Here is a 23,052-nt window from a genome sequence, read left to right as displayed (position 1 = left end):
CCCCTTTGGCAGAATAATAATAATAACAACAATAACAATAATATTCATGCCCTGGCAGAATATGTAAAGCAAAGTGAAGAACCTGCTTTGATTGAAGTCAAAAATCAGAAACTCCTCAAAGCAGAGCAGACAAAAAATCAGTACAAGAAAACCGCACTACAAACTAGAGCTGGCAGCTGGCACAACAAAACATGGCATGGAAAGTTCCTTGACAAAATTGAAGGAAAAGCTGATAAGGAGAAGACCTGGCTCTGGCTCAAGAATGGGACCCTGAAGAAGGAGACAGAAGGCCTGATCCTTGCAGCCCAGGAGCAAGACATCAGGACAAAGGCCATTCAGGCCAAGATCGAAAAATCAGCTGATGACCCAAAATGCAGATTGTGCAAGGAAACCGATGAAACCATGGATAATATCCTCAGCTGCTGTAAGAAAATTGCACAGACAGACTACAAACAGAGGCACAACTCTGTGGCCCAAATGATCCATTGGAACTTATGCCTCAAGTACCACCTCCCAGCAGCAAAGAACTAGTGGGATCACAAACCTGCAAAAGTATTGGAAAATGAGCACGCAAAGATACTGTGGGACTTCAGAATCCAGACTGACAAAGTTCTGGAACACAACACACCAGACATCACAGTTGTGGAAAAGAAAAAGGTTTGGATCATTGATGTCGCCATCCCAGGTGACAGTCGCATTGACGAAAAACAACAGGAAAAACTCAGCCGCTATCAGGACCTCAAGATTGAACTTCAAAGACTTTGGCAGAAACCAGTGCAAGTGGTCCTGGTGGTGATGGGCACACTGAGTGCTGTGCCAAAAGATCTCAACCGGCAATTGGAAACAATAGACATTGAAAAAATCACGATCTGCCAACTGCAAAAGGCCATCCGACTGGGATCTGCACGCATCATCCGAAAATACATCACACAGTCCTAGACACTTGGGAAGTGTTCGACTTGTCATTTTGTGATACGAAATCCAGCATATCTATCTTGTTTGCTGTGTCATAATAATAATAATAACAATAATAATAACTTTATTCTTGTATCCCTCCCCATCTCACCGGAGGGACTCTGGGCAGCTCACATGGGCACCAAGCCCAAAATAATACACCACAAAATACAACAACAAGGTACATTTAAAACATATAAACATATAAATAAAATCAAAGGCATATAAAATACAATAAAAACATGCTCACAATAACCAACAACCTTCTTTCTCCCACCCTGGACATCATTCCACAGATATATAAACCCCACTTGTCTGGTTTCCGACAGACCTCACAACCTCTGAGGATGTCTGCTATAGATGTGGGTGAAACGTCAGGAGAGAATGCTGCTGGAACATGGCCACACAGTCTGGAAAACTCACAACAACCCAGAATGATTCTATTTGCATAACCTTTGGCCAAACTTATCTTCATTTATACGGAAATATTGACGGGGTTTGGTATTATAAATAGATGCAAATCACAGTAGTAAAGATAAGTCAACGGTTAATGTAACCATTTTCATATTAAGTAGGGAAAAACAAGTCTTTTGCATATAACCAACTACCCTGTTTCCCTGAAAATAAGACATCCCCAGAAAGTAAGACCTAGTAGAGGTTTTGCTGAATTGTTAAATATAAGGCCTCCCCGAAAGTAAGACCTAGTAAAGTTTTTGTTTGGAAGCATGCAGGATTGGTAAATGTACATACCATAGATTGTTGTACATGGAAATAAAGGTAGTAACAAGAAATAATAATAATAATAATAATAATAATAATAATAATAATAATAATAATAATAACTTTATTCTTGTATCCCACCTCCATCTCCCAGAAGGGACTCAGGGCAGCTTACACAGGGAAAGCCCAACAACAACATAAATTTACATACAAACAGAAATTTAAAACAGTAATTTAAAAACAGTATAGCAATAAAATATAATATAGAAATTCTTGAAAGGATTCACAGTTTGGTTATGCTGTTTTATGATGACAACTACTGTACAGTAGATAATACATTTTCATTTTTAAAAATTCAACCATAAATGTGAATTTGTCTTTGTGGAAAAATAAGACATCCCCTGAAAATAAGACCTAGCGCATCTTTGGGAGCAAAAATTAATATAAGACACTGTCTTATTTTCGGGGAAACAGGGTAGGAGCTTTGTATGCTGACGAAGGTAAAACCTGAGGTGATAAATATCATGTTAAACGTGTGATGTCCGGGGACTTTTTGAAGGTGGAATCATTTGAGGCATTACGACTTCCCTGTTAGCGAATATCACTCATCAACGCCTTGGAGTAATAATTATCGGTTGAGGTTTCCGCTTACGAAATAGTTTGGGGATTAAGATTGCCAGATCAGGATAATCCCTGATTTCCGGTCCAAAACGGGATGCCCGTGGATGTCCCCATTTGATGGGGGTCATGGGGCAAAACCTGGGGTATTACTCATGAGGTTGTCATCTATTGCCCTGGTTGCAAAGTAAATGCCTTTGCAAATTTGCAACACTCGATTACTCAAATATTAATTACTCAAAATCAATTACTCAAATATTTGCATGTTGCATTGGAGGCCTTTTAAAAATGAAGAATTTGAACCCCAGAGGGAGGTTGAACAGTTAGTGGTAGGAGAAAGGCGTGAAACAAATGTAAAATACACAATATGACAGACGCTTCTTATATATAGATCCATATATTACATCTATATATATAAAAGGGTAATGAAATTTCGGCCTAGGACAAAACAACAAAACTACACATCCCAGAAACACTAAACTTGGCAGCACAACCCCTCATCCATGCCTCTACGTTCATACAACAAAAAGAAAAGAAAAATAAAGTCCTAATTAGAGGGAGAGGAATAATTGTTTTTTATCCAATTGCTGCCAGTTAGAATACTAAACTCTGCCCACTTGGTCTCCTAGCAACCTACTCAGCCCAGGGGACAGGCAGAGTTAGGCCTCACTCAGGCCTCTTCCACACTGCCTATAAGATACAGATTATCTGATTTGAACTGGATTATATGGCAGTGTAGACTCAAGGCCCTTCCACACAGCTATATTACCCATTTATAATCTGTGCAGCAGGACACAATCCAAGCATTCCCAACACATGGACAACGTATAAATACTATACAATACTACACAGGGACATAGACCCTCTCTACCCTCACCACTTTCACAGTACACAAACAACCAAATGCATACTAAACATAAAGACAACCATACAACAGACATTCAATACCACCACTACCTCAACAAGTTCTCATCAACACCACCAGACAATGCCACAGCAACGCGTGGCTGGGCACAGCTAGTCTATATATATAAAAGGGTAATGAAATTTCGGCCTAGGACAAAACAACAAAACTACACATCCCACAAACACTAAACTTGGCAGCACAACCCCTCATCCATGCCTCTACGTTCATACAACAAAAAGAAAACAAAAATAAAGTCCTAATTAGAGGGAGAGGAATAATTGTTTTTATCCAATTGCTGCCAGTTAGAAATCTAAGCTCCGTCAGGGGAAAACCTTTACCCTTTACCTTAACTACCACCATACTTCGCCACAGCAACGCGTGGCCGGGCACAGCTAGTATCTTATATAAATACAAGTAGCAGATTGTAGAGTGTTTACTTTGCCTGCGAGTGATGTTCCCTGCTGCTAGGATGCCTCATGGCCTGATCACGGACAGGTGTGCTGCAAATGTAAAATACACATGCAATATCACAGCTGTAGATACTTATACATATTTATAAATACCTTTTATAAGCACAAAAAGCAGATTTTGAAGACTTTACATTGTTGAGAGGATGCCTCTTTGGAGAAAAGTTTGGTACAAAAAAAAAACATACAATGGGACAATTGTTTTTATATCATCATCATCATCATCATTATCATAATCATTTAATTACTTATTAATCGCTCACCATCCACGATGCTGTAGGCGATTTACAAGATAAAATTGTAAAGGATAAAAATATATACATACAAATATTGATAAAATTAACATAGATTAAAAGCTCTAGTAAAGAGTCAGGTCTTGAGTGCTAGGGTAAAAGGCCCTAACTCCATACTTACTTTGGATCAATGAAAATGCAAAGTTTGGGGATTATATTTCACATTACTCCTACAAAATCTATCTTCTTCTTCTATATCTATATCTATATCTATATATATAATAAGAGTCAATGTTTGTATGCGGCGGGCGGTGTATGTATGTATGTATGTGTGTGTGTTTGTGCCAGCTTTCTGATTGGCCGCCACTATCACAGGCCACTGTGACCACCAGGAATGACGGATCTGGACCAAACTTCGCACACTTAATCCCCATGATGCACTTTTTACGCCCTGGTGCCATTTGTGGGACAGTGGACCATGGGTGATGGGATTTGTAGTACTTTCAATCGCTACGGCTCCCACAGGCGACTGCGATGCCCACCAGTGACGGAACTGGACCTAACTTGCCACACAGAACCGCCATGAACCCCTTTCCATCCTGGGGAATATTGGGGGAGGATGGACCAAGTAGCTTCACTCACTTCTTACTCTGGGAGCTGTAGTTCACCCTTATACACACAGCCCTGAACCCAGCCGACTTCAGATCTGGACCAAACCTGGCACGCTGCCTCATCATGCCCAACTGAGCATACAGGCAGGTTTCAGGGTGATTGTCCTTTGGCTCTAGGAGTTGTAGTTCACCCTTATATAGACAGCACTGAACCCAGCCGACTTCGGCTCTGGACCAAACTTGGCCTGCCCCCGCCCACTGCCTCTCCCTTAACCCTTTCCCACCCTTTCCTATGGCACACAGTTAACAAAGGAATTGATCAGCAACTGAACAAGAGGGTTGGGGAGAATTCACTATGATTTACAAGAGTTGTACTTAACCTACATCTAGAGAGTACTGTGAACCCAACCAACGATGGATCCGGACAACACTTACCACGGCTAATGGGACTTGCAGTACCTTGACTGATACTGTGACCACCATCAACAATGAACTGGGACCAAACTTGACACAGAGAAGCCCCATGACCAACTGAACATACTGCAGGGGTTAGTGGGAATGGACCTTGATTTTGAGAGTTGTAGTTCACCTGCATTCTGAAAGCACTGAACCCAGGCAACGTCAGATCTGGACCAAACTTGGCACACAGACCCAACATGACCAGCTGGTTTGGGGAGGATAGATCCACATTTCTGGGAATTGTAGCTCACCCACACCGTAATGTATTTTTAATGGGAGCATTCATAACAAACGAAATCTAAGACTTTTTTTCTAATAAATACTATTACTAAGTCACTAAATGATATTATCTAACATCCCAAAACAAATATAGAATCATAGAATCATACAATAGTAGAGTTGGAAAATACCTCATGGGCCATCCAGTCCAACCCCCTGCCAAGAAGCAGGAAATCGCATCCAAAGCACCCCCGACAGATGGCCATCCAGCCTCTGCTTAAAAGCCTCCAAAGAAGGAGCCTCCACTACAGTCCACTGCCGAACAGTGCCTTTTTCAAATAACTTGGCCACCACCGGATACCCAAGCTAGTATACAATACAGTAGAGTCTCACTAATCCAAGCTAAACGGGCCGGCAGAAGCTTGGATAAGCGAATATCTTGGATTATAAGGACTGATCAAGGAAAAGCTTATTAAACATCAAATTAGGTTATGATTTTACAAATTAAGCACCAAAACTTCATATTATACAACAAATTTGACAGAAAAAGTAGTTCAATACGCAGTAATGTTATGTTGTAATTACTGTATTTATGAATTTAGCACCAAAATATCACGATTTATTGGAAACATTGACTACAAAAATGGCTTGGATTATCCAGAGGCTTGGATAAGCGAGGCTTGGATTAGTGAGACTCTACTGTATATATTTTCGAAAATGGTCATCTCCATAACATTCTGGAGATTTTATCATCTTTCGAAAGGCATGATCATGTTAGAAGTCATATCCTTTTGAAAAATGATGCCATAACCTCTTGGTAAAAAGCACCACTTGTTAGTCATAACCTTTTGGGGAAATTGTATTCAAGCAAGGCAACTAGTTTTCTCAGCTATTAAACTGATGTACCTAGGTATGTCTTTGAACTGTTCGGGATAAATATATGCCAATGCACAAAACACTCACACATATATAGCAGAGTTTCAGAAGTGTTCCTTTTTCAGTTGGCCAAAAACACCTACTTCTTTTAAAGTAACATAATTGGTTTACTCACATACTTCATGCATTCAGCATACAGGTACTCTGATTAGCAATCCAGTTACAAATAGGATTTGAAGTAGTTTCTCTGTGTAGGTAACACAGGGCATCATTCTTAGAATCAATAGTCCATAATCTAAAGCATCTCTCTCTTCTGAGAGTATAATAGAGTCTCTGTCTAGTCTGAAAGTCAAAAGGAATCTGAGAGAGAGCTGTTAGGAATTGTGGGAGCTGAAGTCCAAAACACCCGGAGGGCTGAAGTTTGGATAAGCGAGTGTTGGATAAGTGAGACTCTACTGTATATATGTATATATATATAATATAAAAGAAATAAGGCACAAAGTGATATTATATATACTTATACACACACACACATATATATAATATATTATATATATTAGGTAGGGAGTAATACATTTATATCTATTTGGATACATATATGTGTGTTTGTATTAATATAATATAAATAGTATGAAGTGATGTTTATATATATATATATATATCTATTAGGAAGGGAGATGCATTTATTGCGTATAGTTATATAGATATATGTGGTTTTGTGTATATGTATTAGGTAGGGAATATACAAACATGTATATGTATATGTGTGTTATGTATATGTGTGTGTGTGTGTATATATATATATACTGTATATAATATATTATATATATTAGGTAGGGAGTAATACATTTATATCTATTTGGATACATATATGTGTGTTTATATTAATATAATATAAATAGTATGAAGTGATGTTTCATTAGGAAGGGAGATGCATTTATTGCATATAGTTATATAGATATATGTGGTTTTGTGTATATGTATTAGGTAGGGAATATACAAACATGTATATGTATATGTGTGTTATGTATATGTGTGTGTGTGTGTATATATATATATACTGTATATAATATATTATATATATTAGGTAGGGAGTAATACATTTATATCTATTTGGATACATATATGTGTGTTTATATTAATATAATATAAATAGTATGAAGTGATGTTTCATTAGGAAGGGAGATGCATTTATTGCATATAGTTATATAGATATATGTGGTTTTGTGTATATGTATTAGGTAGGGAATATACAAACATGTATATGTATATGTGTGTTATGTATATGTGTGTGTGTGTGTATATATATATATACTGTATATAATATATTATATATATTAGGTAGGGAGTAATACATTTATATCTATTTGGATACATATATGTGTGTTTATATTAATATAATATAAATAGTATGAAGTGATGTTTCATTAGGAAGGGAGATGCATTTATTGCATATAGTTATATAGATATATGTGGTTTTGTGTATATGTATTAGGTAGGGAATATACAAACATGTATATGTATATGTGTGTTATGTATATGTGTGTGTGTGTATATATATATATATATACTGTATATAATATATTATATATATTAGGTAGGGAGTAATACATTTATATCTATTTGGATACATATATGTGTGTTTATATTAATATAATATAAATAGTATGAAGTGATGTTTCATTAGGAAGGGAGATGCATTTACTGCATATAGTTATATAGATATATGTGGCTTTGTGTATGTGTATTAGGCAGGGAATATACAAACATGTATATGTATATGTGTTATATATATATATATATATATATATATATATATATATATATATTCACACACAAACATATATACATACCAATATTTTGCATCCCTGACAATCTTACTACTCTCTGCACCAAGCCCCGCCCTTCCTGGTTCGCCTCTAAACTGGCAGACTCTGCGCCAATCAGCAAGATGTTACTAGGCAGACTTCCTGAACCTCTGAACCAATCACAAGCCCTGCCCCGCTGTATCCGGGTGGAAAAAACAGGAGGCAGCCATTAGCATTAAAGATGTGGCCAGTATCCGGGCAGAATCGCCAGGGCTGAGCCAATCAGAGAAAAGATTGGTTCCCTTTTTTCCCCTCCTTCCCTCCCTATGGGTCGATACTTTCTTTTTCTGTTTTATTTTGCAATTGAAAGTGCTGCTTTGCGCGGCAAGGCGTCCAATGCAACCCATGCAACAGGATGTCGAGATCTCTGAGGGGCCAGCGAGCCAGAAGGTGAACTGAAACCAGGTCGAGGAAAGGGATCTACATGAACTCTTTGGGGCAAAGAGATTTGTTTGCAACATGCAAGATCCCATCTCTGCCATTTGGGCTCCAGAGAAGAAGAAGAAGGTAAAAGAGGAAGGATTTCAGCCTTGAAGGGAGGAAGGTGAGTCATCTTTTGCAAAATAATAACAATAGTAAACAACACTATAATATTATATATTACACTATATATTATACTATATATTGTACTAGCTTTGCCCGGCCTCGCGTTGCTGTGGCTTATGGGAATCCTTTATTGGCCAGGTGGAATAGCCTTGCAGTCTCAAAGCCTGGCCGTTTTCTGGAGTAGCTGGAGCTTTTTGTTGTATGAACGTAGAGGCATGGATGAGGGGTTGTGCTGCCAAGTTTGGTGTTTCTGGGATGTGTAGTTTTGTTGTTTTGTCCTATGTCGAAATTTCATTACCCTTTTATATATATAGATAATACATTGTTATATATTATATACACTAATATATTATATAAATATTAGTAATTATTATTATTATTATTAATAATAATAATAATAATAAGCATTGAATAGCCTTGCAGCTTCAAAGCCTGGCTGTTTCCTGCCTGGAGGAATCCTTTGTTAGGGGTGTCAGCTGGCCCCGATTGTTTCCTGTCTGGAATTCCCCCGAGTACTTGATGAACCAACCTGGACACAGCATATTTATTATTATATTATATTATTTATGTAAGATCGCAGAAATTCTGGACCACACTAACAACCACCATGTATAAAGAGACTATAAAGAGAAGCCATTGACATCCACAAGCATAGAATCATAGAATAGTAGAGTTGGAAGAGACCTCATGGGCCATCCAGTCCAACCCCATTCTGCCAAGAAGCAGGAAATCACATTCAAAGCACCCCCGACAGATGGCCATCCAGCCTCTGTTTAAAAGCCTCCAAAGAAGGAGCCTCCACCACATGTGGACAAGTTCAACAGAAAGAAGGAAACCATGAAAATTAACACAATCTGGCTCCCAGTATTTTTTTAAAAAAACTCTAAAATCAGGACAATAAATAAAAAACATCACTCAGAAGACAAGGAAATTCCAGATTGGAAACAGGGCTAGCTAACACCTCCCAACAAAGGATTCCCTCAGGCAGAAAGCAGCCAGGCTTTGAAGCTGCCAAGCTATTCAATGCTAATCAAGGTGGACAATTGCAACATTCACACTTGCTTCCAACAGGCAAGACATTATTCCACAGATATATAAACTCCACTTGTCTAGTTTCCGACAGACCTCGCAACCTCTGAGGTGGGTGAAAAGTCATAGATGTGGGTGAAACGTCAGGAGAGAATGCTTCTGGAACATGGCCATAAAGCCCGGAAAACTCACAGCAGCCGAATGATTCCAGCCATGAAAGCCTTTGACAACACATTGAACACTATAATAAATAACATCAAAATATTGATAATAATTGAATAATATTTATATAGATTTTATATGCAGTTTGGAGGGATGTTAGCAATTATCTCTGGCTTTGAAGGAGAAAATGTAACGACATAAATGTATCTCTTCCTGGATGCTTATTGCAAAGTACTAACATCTATCTTTGATTATCTATTTATCTATCTATCTTATACCATATATACAGTAGAATCTCACTTATCCAAGCCTCACTTATCCAAGGTTCTGGATTATCCAAGCCATTTTTGTAGTCAATGTTTTCAATATATCATGATATTTTGGTGCTAAATTCGTAAATAAAGTAATTACAGCATAACATTACTGCGTACTGAACTACCTTTTCTGTCAAATTTGTTGTATAACATGATGTTTTGGTGCTTAATTTGTAAAATCATAAACTAATTTGATGTTTAATAGGCTTTTCCTTAATCCCTCCTTATTATCCAAGATATTCGCTTATCCAAGCTTCTGCCGGCCCGTTTAGCTTGGATAAGTGAGAGACTACTGTATCTATCATTTGTCTATCTTCTAGCATCTATCTGTTTATCTATCAATCATGTATCTATCTATGACCTAGCCATCATCTCTCTATCTATGATCTATCAATAATATATCTATCTATCTATCTCTCTGTGTGTGTATTTAAAATGCCTTTTAAACTATGTGAAGGGAGGAAAGGATAAGAATTACTTAAACATTAATTTCCGATAAATTGGTTCCTTTGGTGGAAAGGCGGGAAATCTCATCTTCACCAAAACTTCTCTATAGCAAAACCCCACGTTTTCTAGCTCTGGCTCCTCGGTTTTGAATTTCCCGCTTCCTGAAGTGTCAATATGTTGCTTTTTTTGTACAGCTGTTGCATTGGGTCCTGCAAGTGGATTTCCGCAGGGAAATGTTAAGATTTTAAAAGGCGGAATCTCTGCGTCTCAGAATCAAGTTGGAAAAAGCAGCTTATTTTCTTATTTTAGATATATAATAGTGTATATACCCGGCATTGCATGGGTGTATGCATTTCCTAATAGAACCATTCAGAATATTGTAAACCTTCTCAGGTTCATTTTTTTCTCCATGCATTAAAAAAAACCCACTGCTCTGAAGATAGGTTTCTGCTATGACCCTGGGTTTTATCATCTTAAGGACTACTGTATATACGAGGCACCTAATTTTACCACAAAAAAACTGGGAAAACATTAACTTATACTGAAGCCGAGGGTGGAAATTTTCAGAAATAAAAATGGATACCAATAAAATTACATTAATTAAGGCATCATTAGGTTAAATGATTTTGAATATTTACATATTTACATAAAACTCAAATTAAAGATAAGACTGTCCAACTCTGATCAAATCATTATTCTCATCTTCTTCAATGTCAATGTGCTTATGTATCCTTTTAATAATAACTAGCTGTGCCCGGCCACGCGTTGCTGTGGAGAAGTATGGTGGTATGGGAAATAAAGTATTGAGGAATTGGTGGTAGTTAAGGTAAAGGGTAAAGGTTTTACCTTACATTAAGTCCATTATAAATGGGTTATATAGCTGTGTGGAAGGGCCTTGAGTCTACACTGCCATATAATCCAGTGCAAATTAGATAATCTGTGGAAGAGGCCGAGGCCTAAATCTGCCTGTCCCCTGGGCTGAGTTGGTTGCTAGGAGACCAAGTGGGCGGAGCTTAGCCTTCTAACTGGCAGCAATTGGATAAAAACAATTATTCCTCTCCCTCTAATTAGGACTTTATTTTTCTTTTCTTTTTGTTGTATGAACGTAGAGGCATGGATGAAGGGTTGTGCTGCCAAGTTTAGTGTTTCTGGGATGTGTAGTTTTGTTGTTTTGTCCTAGGCTGAAATTTCATTACCCTTTTATATATATATAGATAGAATAAAATAATATATGTAGTAATAATAAATAGAGAAAAATAATACAAGTACAGTAGAGTTCTGGTTATTCGACATAAACGGGCGGGCCGAATGTCGAATAACTGGATCGGACGGATAATAGGGAGGCCCGGTTGAAGGAAGTGCCCCGTGATAGAAAGCTACCTAGAAACGTGCAGGGGCGCTTCTGCCCTGCCTCTTGGGAGGCGCCCGTGTACGTTGCTAGGTAGATAACAAGCTACCTAACAACGCTCAGGGGTGCTTCTTAAGCCGAGTGCTCACCGCTCCACCCCTTGGGAAGCGCCCGTGCGTGTTGCTAGGTAGCTTGCTATCTACCTAGCAACGCACACAGGCACCTCCCAAGGGGCAGAGCAGCGAGCACTCGGCTTAGCGAAGCGCCAGTGCGCGTTGCTAGGTAGCTTGCTATCTACCTAGCAACGCGCATGGGCGCTTCTCTGCTCGCCGCCCTGCCTCTTGGGAGGTGCCTGTGTGTGTTGCTAGGTAGATAGCAAGCTACCTAGCAACGTGCATGAGCGCCTCCCAAGGGGCCTGGGACGTTGGATAATACGGAGTGTCGGTTAACCGGAAGTCGGTTAACCGGAACTCTACTGTAATAATAAATAGAGTAAAATAATAAATGTAATAACAATAAGACCAGAGTGAAATAAATGTATTAATAATAATAATAAAAATAGAGCAAAATAAATGTAATAGTAGCAACAATAATAGAGAAAAATAATAAATGAAATAATACCAATAATAATAGAGAAAAATAATAAATGTACCATATATTCCCGAGTTTAAGCTGACCCAAATATAAGCCAACCAGGACCCTCACCCAAGTATACGCCGAGGGGGGCTTTTTCAGTCTTAAAAAGGGGGTGAAAAACTAGGCTTATACTCGAGTATATACAGTACTTTCTCCTTTCTCCAGCTAACTTCCAAATTTGCCTGGCTCTCTGAGAAGGCCTCCTTTAAAATGTCTCCTTAGCAGTGCTCTGGCCTACTGAGAGAGACTCCTAAGCCTCTTCCATTGCTCTTTCTCCCAATAAGATAGCCTTTCTATCTATATAGTGTCCTCTTGTGGTTGCACTTGAGTGCTGCATAAATACATACATATATAGTCATTTTTGGACCCCTGGTTTCAAAACATGTGGGCATTTTTAGTTGAAATCCCACCAGTAATTTAAGTTGGATCTTGAAGATTCTGTGTGCCAAAATTGGCCCAGATCCATCAAGACATGTAACAGCCTTTGTGGAACAAACATACATACATATTTATTTTCACGAACTCTGTCTTTGAATTTCATATTGAGACTTGGACCCCATCCCCAAATCTTTCATTATAAGCATGTAACGTATATATTTGAGTATAAGCTGACTTGAATATAAGCCGAGGCGCCTAATTTTACCACAAAAACTGGGAAAACTTATTGACTCGAGTATAAGACGAGGGTGGGAAATGCAGTAGCTATGGGTCAAATTCAAAAATAATAGCATTGCATTATTTGAGGCATCAGTAGGTTAAATGTTTTTGAATATTTATATAAAACTAATTTAAGATAATAATAAGACTTTAATAAGATAAGACTGTCCAACTCTGAATACCTATATACTCAAGTATAAGCCAACCTGAATAGAAGCTGGCCAGGACCCTCACTCGATTATAAGCCGAGGGGAGCTTTTTCAGCCGTAAAAAAGGGCTGAAAAACTGGGCTTTTACTCGAGTATATACAGGCATTCCAGAGTCCGAACACTTTCCGTCCCAAGCATTTCAGATAAAGTAGCCCGTCTCTAAAAGGTAAAGGTTTTCCCCTGACATCAGGTCTAGTTGTGTCCGACTCTGGGGGTTGGTGCTCATTTCCATTTCTAAGCCAAGAGCCGGCGTTGTTCGAAGGTCATGTGGCCAGCATGACTGCATGGAGCAGTATCTATTGATCTACTCACATTTGCATGTTTTTGAACTGCTAGGTTGGCAGAAGCTGGGGCTAACAGTGAGAGCTCACCCCGCTTCCCGGATTTGAACCGCTGACCTTTTGGCCACCCGGGGTTCCTGGTTCCAAATATTCTGTTAAATCAGGGAAATGTAGGCTTTGCGGATGGGAGATTTACCTGCTGCTTTCCTCTCTCAGATCCAAGGAAGCCGGTGCCATGGCGGACGAAAACAGCCTGGACTTGAAAATTGAGGAAAACGAGAGTGACTGCTTCGAGGTGGATCCGCAGAGCGGCGCTGCCGAGCCGAGCACGTTGCTGCAAAAATTGAAAGGCGCCATTTCGTAAGTCTTATTGCCTTTCCTTTTTCAGGCAAAGTCATCAGAGCCATGGATTGGGTGATTCCATGGCGCTGCAGACGAGAGGCGTGCCCTAAATGCCTTAAAATGGGAAACCATAATACTTAGACTTTTGCCATCTGTGGCAGCTTGGAAAAAAATGGGTTTGTGAACTGCAACTCCCATCATTCCCCAATCCCTTTCTCTCCCAGTTGGGGATCCTAGGAGTTATGCAAGCATTTTCGAAAAGTTGTCGTTCACAGCATCTAGATTTGGGGCAGTGCTCTGTGGTGATAAACATTTGTTGTAGCTTTTTAATTATTTTGAAATTGCATTTTAACAGAAATGTTTTAAGTCACTGTCCTAGTCTGATCCCATTTTAATATTAGCTTTCCATTTTTTTAAACTGTATCATCTTTGAAGGTTGTAAGCCACTTTGTAACTTGGTCCCAGAGATAAAATAAGGGAAATAATAATAATGCCAAATACTACTACAGTAGAGTCTCACTTATCCAATACTCGCTTATCTAAGGTTCTGGATTATCCAATGCATTTTTGTAGTCAGTGTTTTCAATATATCATGATATTTTGGTGCTAAATTCGTAAATACAGTAATTACAACATAACATTACTGCGTATTGAACTACTTTTTCTGTCAAATTTGTTGTATAACATGATGTTTTGGTGCTTAATTTGTAAAATCATAACCTAAATTGATGTTTAATAGGCTTTTCCTTAATCCCTCCCTATTATTTATTTATTTATTTATTTACAGCATTTATATTCCGCCCTTCTTTCTCAGGGCGGATCACATTACACATATAGGCAAACATTCAATGCCTTTTAACATAGAACAAAGACAAGACAAACATAGGCTCCGAGCGGGCCTCAAACTCGTGACTTCCTGGTCAGAGTGATTCATTGCAGCTGGTTGCAGCTGGCTTGCTCTCCAGTCTGCACCACAGCCCGGGCCAATATTATCCAAGATATTCGCTTATCCAAGGTTCTGCTGGCCCATTTAGCTTGGATGAGTGAGACTCTACTGTACTAATAATAATAATATAACAACAAAGATACTAAGGTAAAGGTAAAGGTTTCCCCTGATGTTAAGTCCACTCATGTCTGACTCTGGGGGTTGTTGCTCATCTCCATTTCTAAGCCGAAGAGCCGGTGTTGTCCATAGACACCTCCAAGGTCATGTGGCCGGCATGACTGCATGGAACGCCGTTACCTTCCCGCCGGAGCGGTACCTATTGATCTACTCACATTGGCATGTTTTCGAACTGCTAGGTTGGCAGAAGCTGAAGCTAACAACGGGCACTCACTCCGCTCCCGGAATTTGAACCTGGGACCTTTCCGTCTGCAAGTTCAGCAGCTTTAACACACTTCGCCACCGGGGCTCCAAAGATACTAAATACTACTACTACTAATAATAATAATAATAATATAACAACAAAGATAACAAACATGACAATAGTAATAATAATAATAATAATGAAACACAACAATAGTATTAATAATGGCAATAATAATAATGATTTTTAAAATATTTCTTTCCCAACAGGAAATCTGTCCAGAACAAAGTCAACAGTATCTTGGTGAGTGCTGGGATGGGTGCCATTTAAATTTGAAGACTATACATACATATATATATGTGTGTGTGTGTGTGTGTGTGTGTGTGTGTGTATCTGTGGATGCCAACTTACTAGGGCTACCAACCTACCAACCATTTCCTGCAGCTGTACCTTTAGCAAACCCCCTGGAACCATCAGCTGTGGTCATTTAACTCTAGCCATCATGTGCCAACCTGATTCATATTGATCCATCCCTATTTCTGCCCAAACAGCAAGATGTCCAGAGGTTTTCGGACCACGCCAAACTCTATCTCTACCTCCAGCTGCCTTCAGGCCCAAGTTCGGGAGAGAAAAGGTGAGTAAATGGATCTTGTGATACTAGAAGTTACTTTGATTTTATTTTTGTGTTGTATCAAACAAGGGGAATTGGTTTACGGTATGGGTGGAACCCAAACGTTTCGTACAGTGCCGTTTGTCCCTAACATCTTTTCAAAAAGGAAAACAAAAATGAATCAGAGTCAGTATAAAATCATATAATTAACTAGCTGTGCCCGGCCACGCGTTGCTGTGGCGTTGTCTGGTGGTGTTGGTGAGAAATTGTTGAGGTAGTGGTAGTATTGAATGTCTGTTGTATGGTTGTCTTTATGTGTAGTATGCACACTGAAGTGGATTATATGGCAGTGTGGAGTCAAGATAATCCAGTTCAAAGCAGATAATATAAGATTCTAAATGGGTTATATAGCTGTGTGGAAGGGCCTTGAGTCTACACTGCCATATAATCCAGTGCAAATCTGATAATCTGTGGAAGAGGCCTAAGTGAGGCCTAACTTTGCCTGTCTCCTCGGCTGAGTAGGTTGCTAGGAGACCAAGTGGGCGGAGCTTAGCCTTCAAACTGGCAGCAATTGGATAAAAACTATTATTCCTCTCCCTGTAATTAGGACTTTATTTTTCTTTTCTTTCTGTTGTATCAACCTAGAGCCGTGAATGATGGGTTGTGTTGTCAAATTTCGAAGTTGGGGGGCCTGTAGTTTTGTTGTTTTGTCCGCTGCCGTGATGCCATCACTCTTTTATATATATATATAGATTCAGTTTGACGTCACTTTAACTACCGTGGCTCTATGCTGTGGAATCCTGGGATTCATAGTTTATTGAGGCACCAGCACTCAGAGTGGCTTGAATGTGTGAGTTGGCCATTGAGTTTGTAGATTGTGTGTTGAATGAGATGCCGTTCCCAAAAGAGTGACAGAGTTTCCTCTCGGGCTTCACAGCTTGGACCTGACATCCCTGAGTTCGGCCGAACACATGCATGCCTGCACTTGGATTCAGAACCATTTGGAAGAGTATCCAGACACCTGCCTGCCCAAACAGGATGTTTACGATGCTTACAAGTAAGATCCCAATGGAAAGGGGGTGCAGGAAGGCCAAGGGGGTCAGATGGATGGTGGGTAGGTCAGTCAGTTGATAAATGGATAGATAATAAAGGACTACACATGGGATTGGACTTGTCTGTCCTAAATGTATAAAGTCAACTTTTGTCTCTCTTGCCCCTTTTACCCTCTGAATAGGCGATACTGCGACAACCTCTGCTGCCGATCACTGAGCGCGGCGAATTTCGGCAAGATCATGCGGGAGATCTTTCCCAACATCAAAGCAAGAAGGCTGGGTGGACGTGGGCAATCAAAATATCCTTCCATGTGTGACGTCAATCCTTCCTTCCTTCCTCTTTCCTTTCTCCAAATCTTCCTTCTGAAAAATTCAAGACCCTTTGGGAAAGCTTGTTCCATCCTAACTAAGGGTGCCTATACATCACAAAATTGGTTCAGTTTTATTTCTCAGTGCTATGAAATCATGGAAATTGTAGTTTTATTATATCTTTAGCCTTCCCTACCAAAAACTGCTAGTGCTTCCCCAAGCTACAACGCTCAGGACTCCCTAGCACTGAACCATTGCAGTTCAAGTGGGGTCAAACTGCATTATTTCTACTGTGTAGATCCACCCATAGATGCCCTTTGCAGCATCAGTGCTCAGATTCCCACTAAGAAACATGATTCTTGGGTGACTGCCTTAACCGTGTTTTCAACATATTGCTATAGCGGGATACGGAGAAAAACTGTGGTCAACATGCCACCGCTTCCCAGCCTGGACCTGAAAGAAACAGAGATGGTAAGCTTCGTGGAACCATTTTTGACATAATCCATGGTTTCTTGTATGAATGTCTGTTAAATATCAACCAGGTAGAATTTCAGCTTGCATTGACTTGAGTTTGTCCTCGCGGAAAACTATCGTTGCAGCCAGGCAGATAGGGTTCCGTATCCCTGCAAATTGGGTGCTGCTAAATTATGTCTTTGGAAATAGTCAACACTTTGGACCTGTTGCTCTTCCCTGAGCTGATCTTGCAAAGGTTCCCATCCTCTTGTTTCTTCCTCTCCTCTTTGCAGCCGGAAAGAACGGAGGTGGTCCAGTCCTACAATGACGAGGTGATGGATGCAGCCTGTGCCCTGACCTGCGACTGGGCTGAGAAGATCCTCAAGCGGTCCTTCAACAACATTGTGGAAGTGGCCCAGTTTCTCATCCAGCAGCACATCATCAGCTCCCGCTCAGCTCATGCTGATCTGGTCATGGCCATGGTGGTCTCAGGTGGGACTCTTGCCTTCCTCCTTCCTTTTTCTCTTCCTCTTTTCCTTCCTTCTTCTGGGAGCAATCAGATCCAGTTGATTTCATCTTTCCATTCTTTTCTTGGTTTCAGAAACTTCAGAGAGCCACAGGGACAAACGCCCCCTGCAAACCATGAAGACGAGCGAACCAGAGGTGCCGGAAAACGCAGCCAAGGCACAACCTCAGGTAAGAAAAGCAATGGGGAGGGGGCAGGTAGGTAATAAGTTTGATGGACTGAAATGTGGGCAAGTAGCACACATATTGTCCTACTTTGTAGGGAAGGGATGCTACAGAACAGCTTCTCTTCCTGGAGGCAGAGGAATTGCAAAATTTAGAGATGGGGAAATGCAAAGTTAAGCACACTGATAACAACAACAACAACAACAATAACAACAACAACAACAACAACAATAATAATAATATAATAAAAAATAATAATTTTGTTATATTGTATTGTTCTGGGCATGGCCCCATGTAAGCCGCCCCGAGACCCCGTTGGGGAGATGGTGGCGGGGTATAAATAAAGTTTTATTATTATTATTATAACAAGGCAATCAATAATAATAATTTATTTGTTTGACCAGTCATATGACCATTTCAAAGTGCAACATAAATAAAAACAAGGCAAAAAGGATGGGAGGACAGCAGCTGACCTTCTGTTTGCCGTCAAAATCTTATTTTCCTGATTCTTCTTTCTGGAAATGTGCTCTTTTCTTGATAGCTTTCAGGATAAAAAGGCTTACTCTGATTATGGTGGATCTTTCTTGTCCTTGCGAGAGGACTCTCAGAAGATCATTTCTGTTGGGGGACCTAAAATTAGATAGTAATGGATGTAAATATCTATGTCGAAATTCAGCATATGCTGGGTAGTCAATCAAAAAATGTTCGATATCTTCCACTATTTGTTCTCCCCAGACACAAAATCTCTCATTTCTTGGGATGTTACAGTAGCGACCAGTTTGCATCATAATACCGAGTTGTTCAAACCTGGCCCTGGTATATATTCTTCTTAAGGGTAACGGAACTGGAATAGTCAAATAGTGTTCTAAATGAATATTCATTTTGTGGGAGGCTAAAAACTTTGTGGATAACAAGGCAATCAAAACGCAACATTATCTCATCACTGCTCTTGGCCTTTCAGACAAAACTAGAAAACAGCCCCAAGCCCTCGGCGCCACCCTTGCAGAATGAGGCGAAGAAGCCCACGGAGGCCCCTGCTAAGCCACCCAGCCGCCCACAGGTCAATGTCACGGTGGTCCGTCGGCCGCCTCTGCTGCCCCGGGTGCAGGTCCACCCTGGGGACAGATTGATGGTGTCTTCTGGCGGGACGGCCATGCACCTATCCCCCCCTCTCTTGGCGCCAAAGCTGACTACTGCACCAGTCAGAGGAACCGTCAAAATGGCCCTCTCCGTGGGCTCACCTTCCCCTATGTTGCTGGCACCGGCAGTGAATGGACCGGCCAGCCTGGTGGGCCCCCAGGGCGCCGTGCCGGTGATCAACATGATGCCGGTGATCAACGTGGCCGTGCCTCCTTCGGTCGCCGAGATCCTGCCCAAGCCCAAGGTCACCTCTGGTGGCAGCGGGGTGAACGGCTGCGAGACCAGGAAGAGTCCCTGCGAGCCCCCCAAGGCCAAGCCTCCCTGCAAGCGTCCCCCGGAGACTTGTGGGGAAGCCACGGTGAAAAGGAAGCGTGGGCGGCCCCGGAAGAGGCCCGATGAGCCAGAGCCTTCCTTGCCAGAGAAGAGGGACGATGCTGAGAAGGAGGGCTCGGATATCATCGTCGTAAGGGTTGGTTATGAAGACCAAGCAGCCTCTCCGTCCCCCTGCAAGAATCCGCCAGAAGAGAACCTTCCGGTGGAAGTGGCTCGTGGAGACGACCCCAAGCCTACGGCTGATGTAAGCCCTTCAGTGGCCGGTGGCCACATTGTATGTCCGCCCTCAAAACCAGCCGTCTTGCCCACCAAGGTGAGCGTCATCAAAGGCCGAGGGCCTCTTCCTCCCATCTTGGTCAGGGAGACTGGAAGTGGTTTGCCAGAGCCCCTGCGACTGGGGAAAGATAGTGGCCCCAAAGTCATTGTGGGGAAGGAATTGGATGAACCGGAGCAGCACTGTCCATTGGATTTGGAGCTGCAGCCCACAGATCTGTCCATGGGCAAGGCGCGTTCGTTGTCTGCCAGGGATACAGCACAAGGCTTGCGGGCCTCTGCCGTGCGTTTGCATTGTGTTGGCACAGAACGAGAAACAGAGGCAGAAACTATGAGTTCCTCGACATCGACACAGGCCCCCAGCCGGTAACTCCCCTGCCCCCAAATATGAGTCCCGATGCCACACTTTCCCTCCAGTTCGGCTGTTTTGCGGGTTCAAACTCGTGTGCCGATGATACCTTCAAAATGACCATCCATCACACTTCATCTCCTGACATTGTGTGAGGTTGTGTCCCCGACAAGTTGCCCGTCTTCGTGACCGCCAACCATATCATCCCCCCTGAAAAATATCAAAACCCGCCCCCAGAAGTTGACATATAGTTCCAGATATTTCAACATTAGTTCTACCAACCACTGACTATGACAGAGATGGAGGAGAAAAGGCTTAAAAGATGAGATGTAACCAGAAATGGGCAAGCTAAAGTTTTCCAAAGGAATGAGAGAGATAACATCTTTGCCAAGATTTTTTTTTTACACAAACCCCGTTCCCCAAATCTTTCTGTATCTGAACTTATAGGATGAAGATAACATGCTCCAAAAGTTGACAACAGAGGATAAATGTTGACATTTTCTGTTTTGAGGGTGGGTCATGAAGAAATTATTGGGTGCCACATGGAAATCCCCCCATCCTTTTGTTTTGCTCTGATGTTTAGAGACAATAATCTCACAGCCAACATCCCAAAGAGGGGTTTAATGTTTGTGTGTGTGTTTTTTTAAGGAAGCATTTATTTGAACGTCTACATGCATGACGTTGAGAAATTGGGGTCGCCATTGCTTCCTCGTTTATTTGGATGGGGGGAAATTGCTCTTTTTCTCTTCTTCATGCTCACTTTTATATCTAATGTTTTGGTTATAAATACTTAATAAGCACACATGATTCTTTTTTTTTTAATTAAAAGCAGTCATTATGTGTCCCTGCAATCATTTCCAGTCTCTTTTATCCTAGAAATAAATATAGTATTCGACCCAGAGGGCCGAAGTTTGCCCATTCCTGTTGTAGGTGGTTGATGCCTGCAATAGGTCTTAACGGAAGACTTGGAAATTGTAGGCTTTTTCCTTTTTGCATGATCTCAAGACATGGGCAGACTCATATTGGCAGATCTAGCCTTTCAAATAATCTATGGCTTTGTGGATTGTGATCAGCATAACTTTTCTTGGGCTTCAACCAGGAAGACCCATTTCTCTTGTCATTAGTCTTAGTCTAAAGGTGTGTTTCCAGCTCTGAACCACTAGACGTCACTCTGCTACCATCAGGACTTTCAACCCCCAAAACTGGAAGCAAATACAAGATGTGCCTTCCGCCTCCATTTTTCTCAGACTTCAAAGGTATCTGGAAAGCTCTGAGAAGCAAGTTAGGAAGCTGGAGATGTTTAGATTTAACTCAGTTTAACAATATAATAAAATATAATACTCATACTATACTAATATTATAATATATTGTCTATACATATAATACTGATAATAATATTACAATGTAATACAATATGGGGCCCCTGGTTGTGGCGCAGTGTGTTAAAGCGCTGAGATGCTGAACTTGCAGACCAAACGGTCCCAGGTTCAAATCCTGGGAGCGGAATGAGCACCCGCTGTTAGCTCCAGCTTCTGCCAACCTAGCAGTTCGAAAACATGCAAATGTGAGTAGATCAATAGGTAACAGCGCTCAATGCAGTCATGCCGGCCACATGACCTTGGAGGTGTCTATGGACAATGCCGGCTCTTCGGCTTAGAAATGGAGATGAGCACCAACCCCCAGAGTCGGTCACAACTGGACTTAACGTCAGGGGAAAACCTTTACCTTTTTAATACAATATAATAATAATACACTATTATAATTGTATATTTCTATTACATGTAATATTACTAATAATATTGCAATATTGTCGTATAGTATAATATAATAATATATCATGCTTATATAGTGCTTATATTGTGCTATACTAATAATATTATATATTGTATGTACACTTATTCAACATAAACGGGCTGGCAGAATTTTGGATAAGTGAATATGTTGAATAGGAAGAAGGGATTAAGGAAAAGCCTATTAAACATTAAATTACGCACCAAAACATCATATTTTACAAGAAATTTAACAGAAAAAGCAGTTCAATATACAGCAATGTTATGTAGTAATTACTGTATTTACGAATTTAGCACCAAAACATCACAATGTATTGAAAAGATTGACTACAAAAACATTGACTACTAAAAGACAGACTGCGTTGGATAATCCAGAATGTTGGATAAGCGAGTGTTGGATAAATGAGACTCTATTGTATATATAACTTGTAAGCCACATTGAGTCCCCTTTGGGGTGAGAAGGGCGGGATATAAATGTCGCTAATAATAATAATAATAATAATAATAATAATAAGTTCTGGAACACAACACACCAGACATCACAGTTGTGGAAAAGAAAAAGGTTTGGATCATTGATGTCGCCATCCCAGGTGACAGTCGCATTGACGAAAAACAACAGGAAAAACTCAGCCACTATCAGGACCTCAAGATTGAACTTGAAAGACTCTGGCAGAAACCAGTGCAGGTGGTCCCGGTGGTGATGGGCACATTGGGTGGTGTGCCAAAAGATCTCAGCCGGCATTTGGAAACAATAGACATTGACAAAATTACGATCTGCCAGCTGCAAAAGGCCACCCTGCTGGGATCTGTGCGCATCATCCGAAAATACAGCACAGTCCTAGA

General features: G+C 40.7%; 1 protein-coding gene across 1 annotated transcript; it reads left to right on the top strand.

The window, feature by feature from the left end:
• Positions 1-13,794: 13,794 nt before the first annotated feature.
• Positions 13,795-21,270, top strand: rfx5 (regulatory factor X5). Its single transcript, XM_003229027.4, has 9 exons — positions 13,795-13,921; positions 15,480-15,513; positions 15,762-15,844; positions 16,758-16,877; positions 17,055-17,171; positions 17,571-17,652; positions 17,928-18,126; positions 18,236-18,330; positions 19,286-21,270. Exons 1-9 carry the CDS (start codon positions 13,797-13,799, stop codon positions 20,438-20,440), a joined length of 2,010 nt encoding a protein of 669 aa, XP_003229075.2. The 5' UTR covers positions 13,795-13,796; the 3' UTR covers positions 20,441-21,270.
• The last annotated feature ends 1,782 nt before the right edge of the window (positions 21,271-23,052 follow it).

This window comes from Anolis carolinensis, unplaced genomic scaffold (genome assembly GCF_035594765.1).
Source record: "Anolis carolinensis isolate JA03-04 unplaced genomic scaffold, rAnoCar3.1.pri scaffold_14, whole genome shotgun sequence".
In the NCBI taxonomy this organism is placed as follows: Eukaryota; Metazoa; Chordata; class Lepidosauria; order Squamata; family Dactyloidae; genus Anolis; species Anolis carolinensis.
Note: the sequence above shows the minus strand (reverse complement) of the source record. Positions and strands in the feature narration are given on the sequence as shown.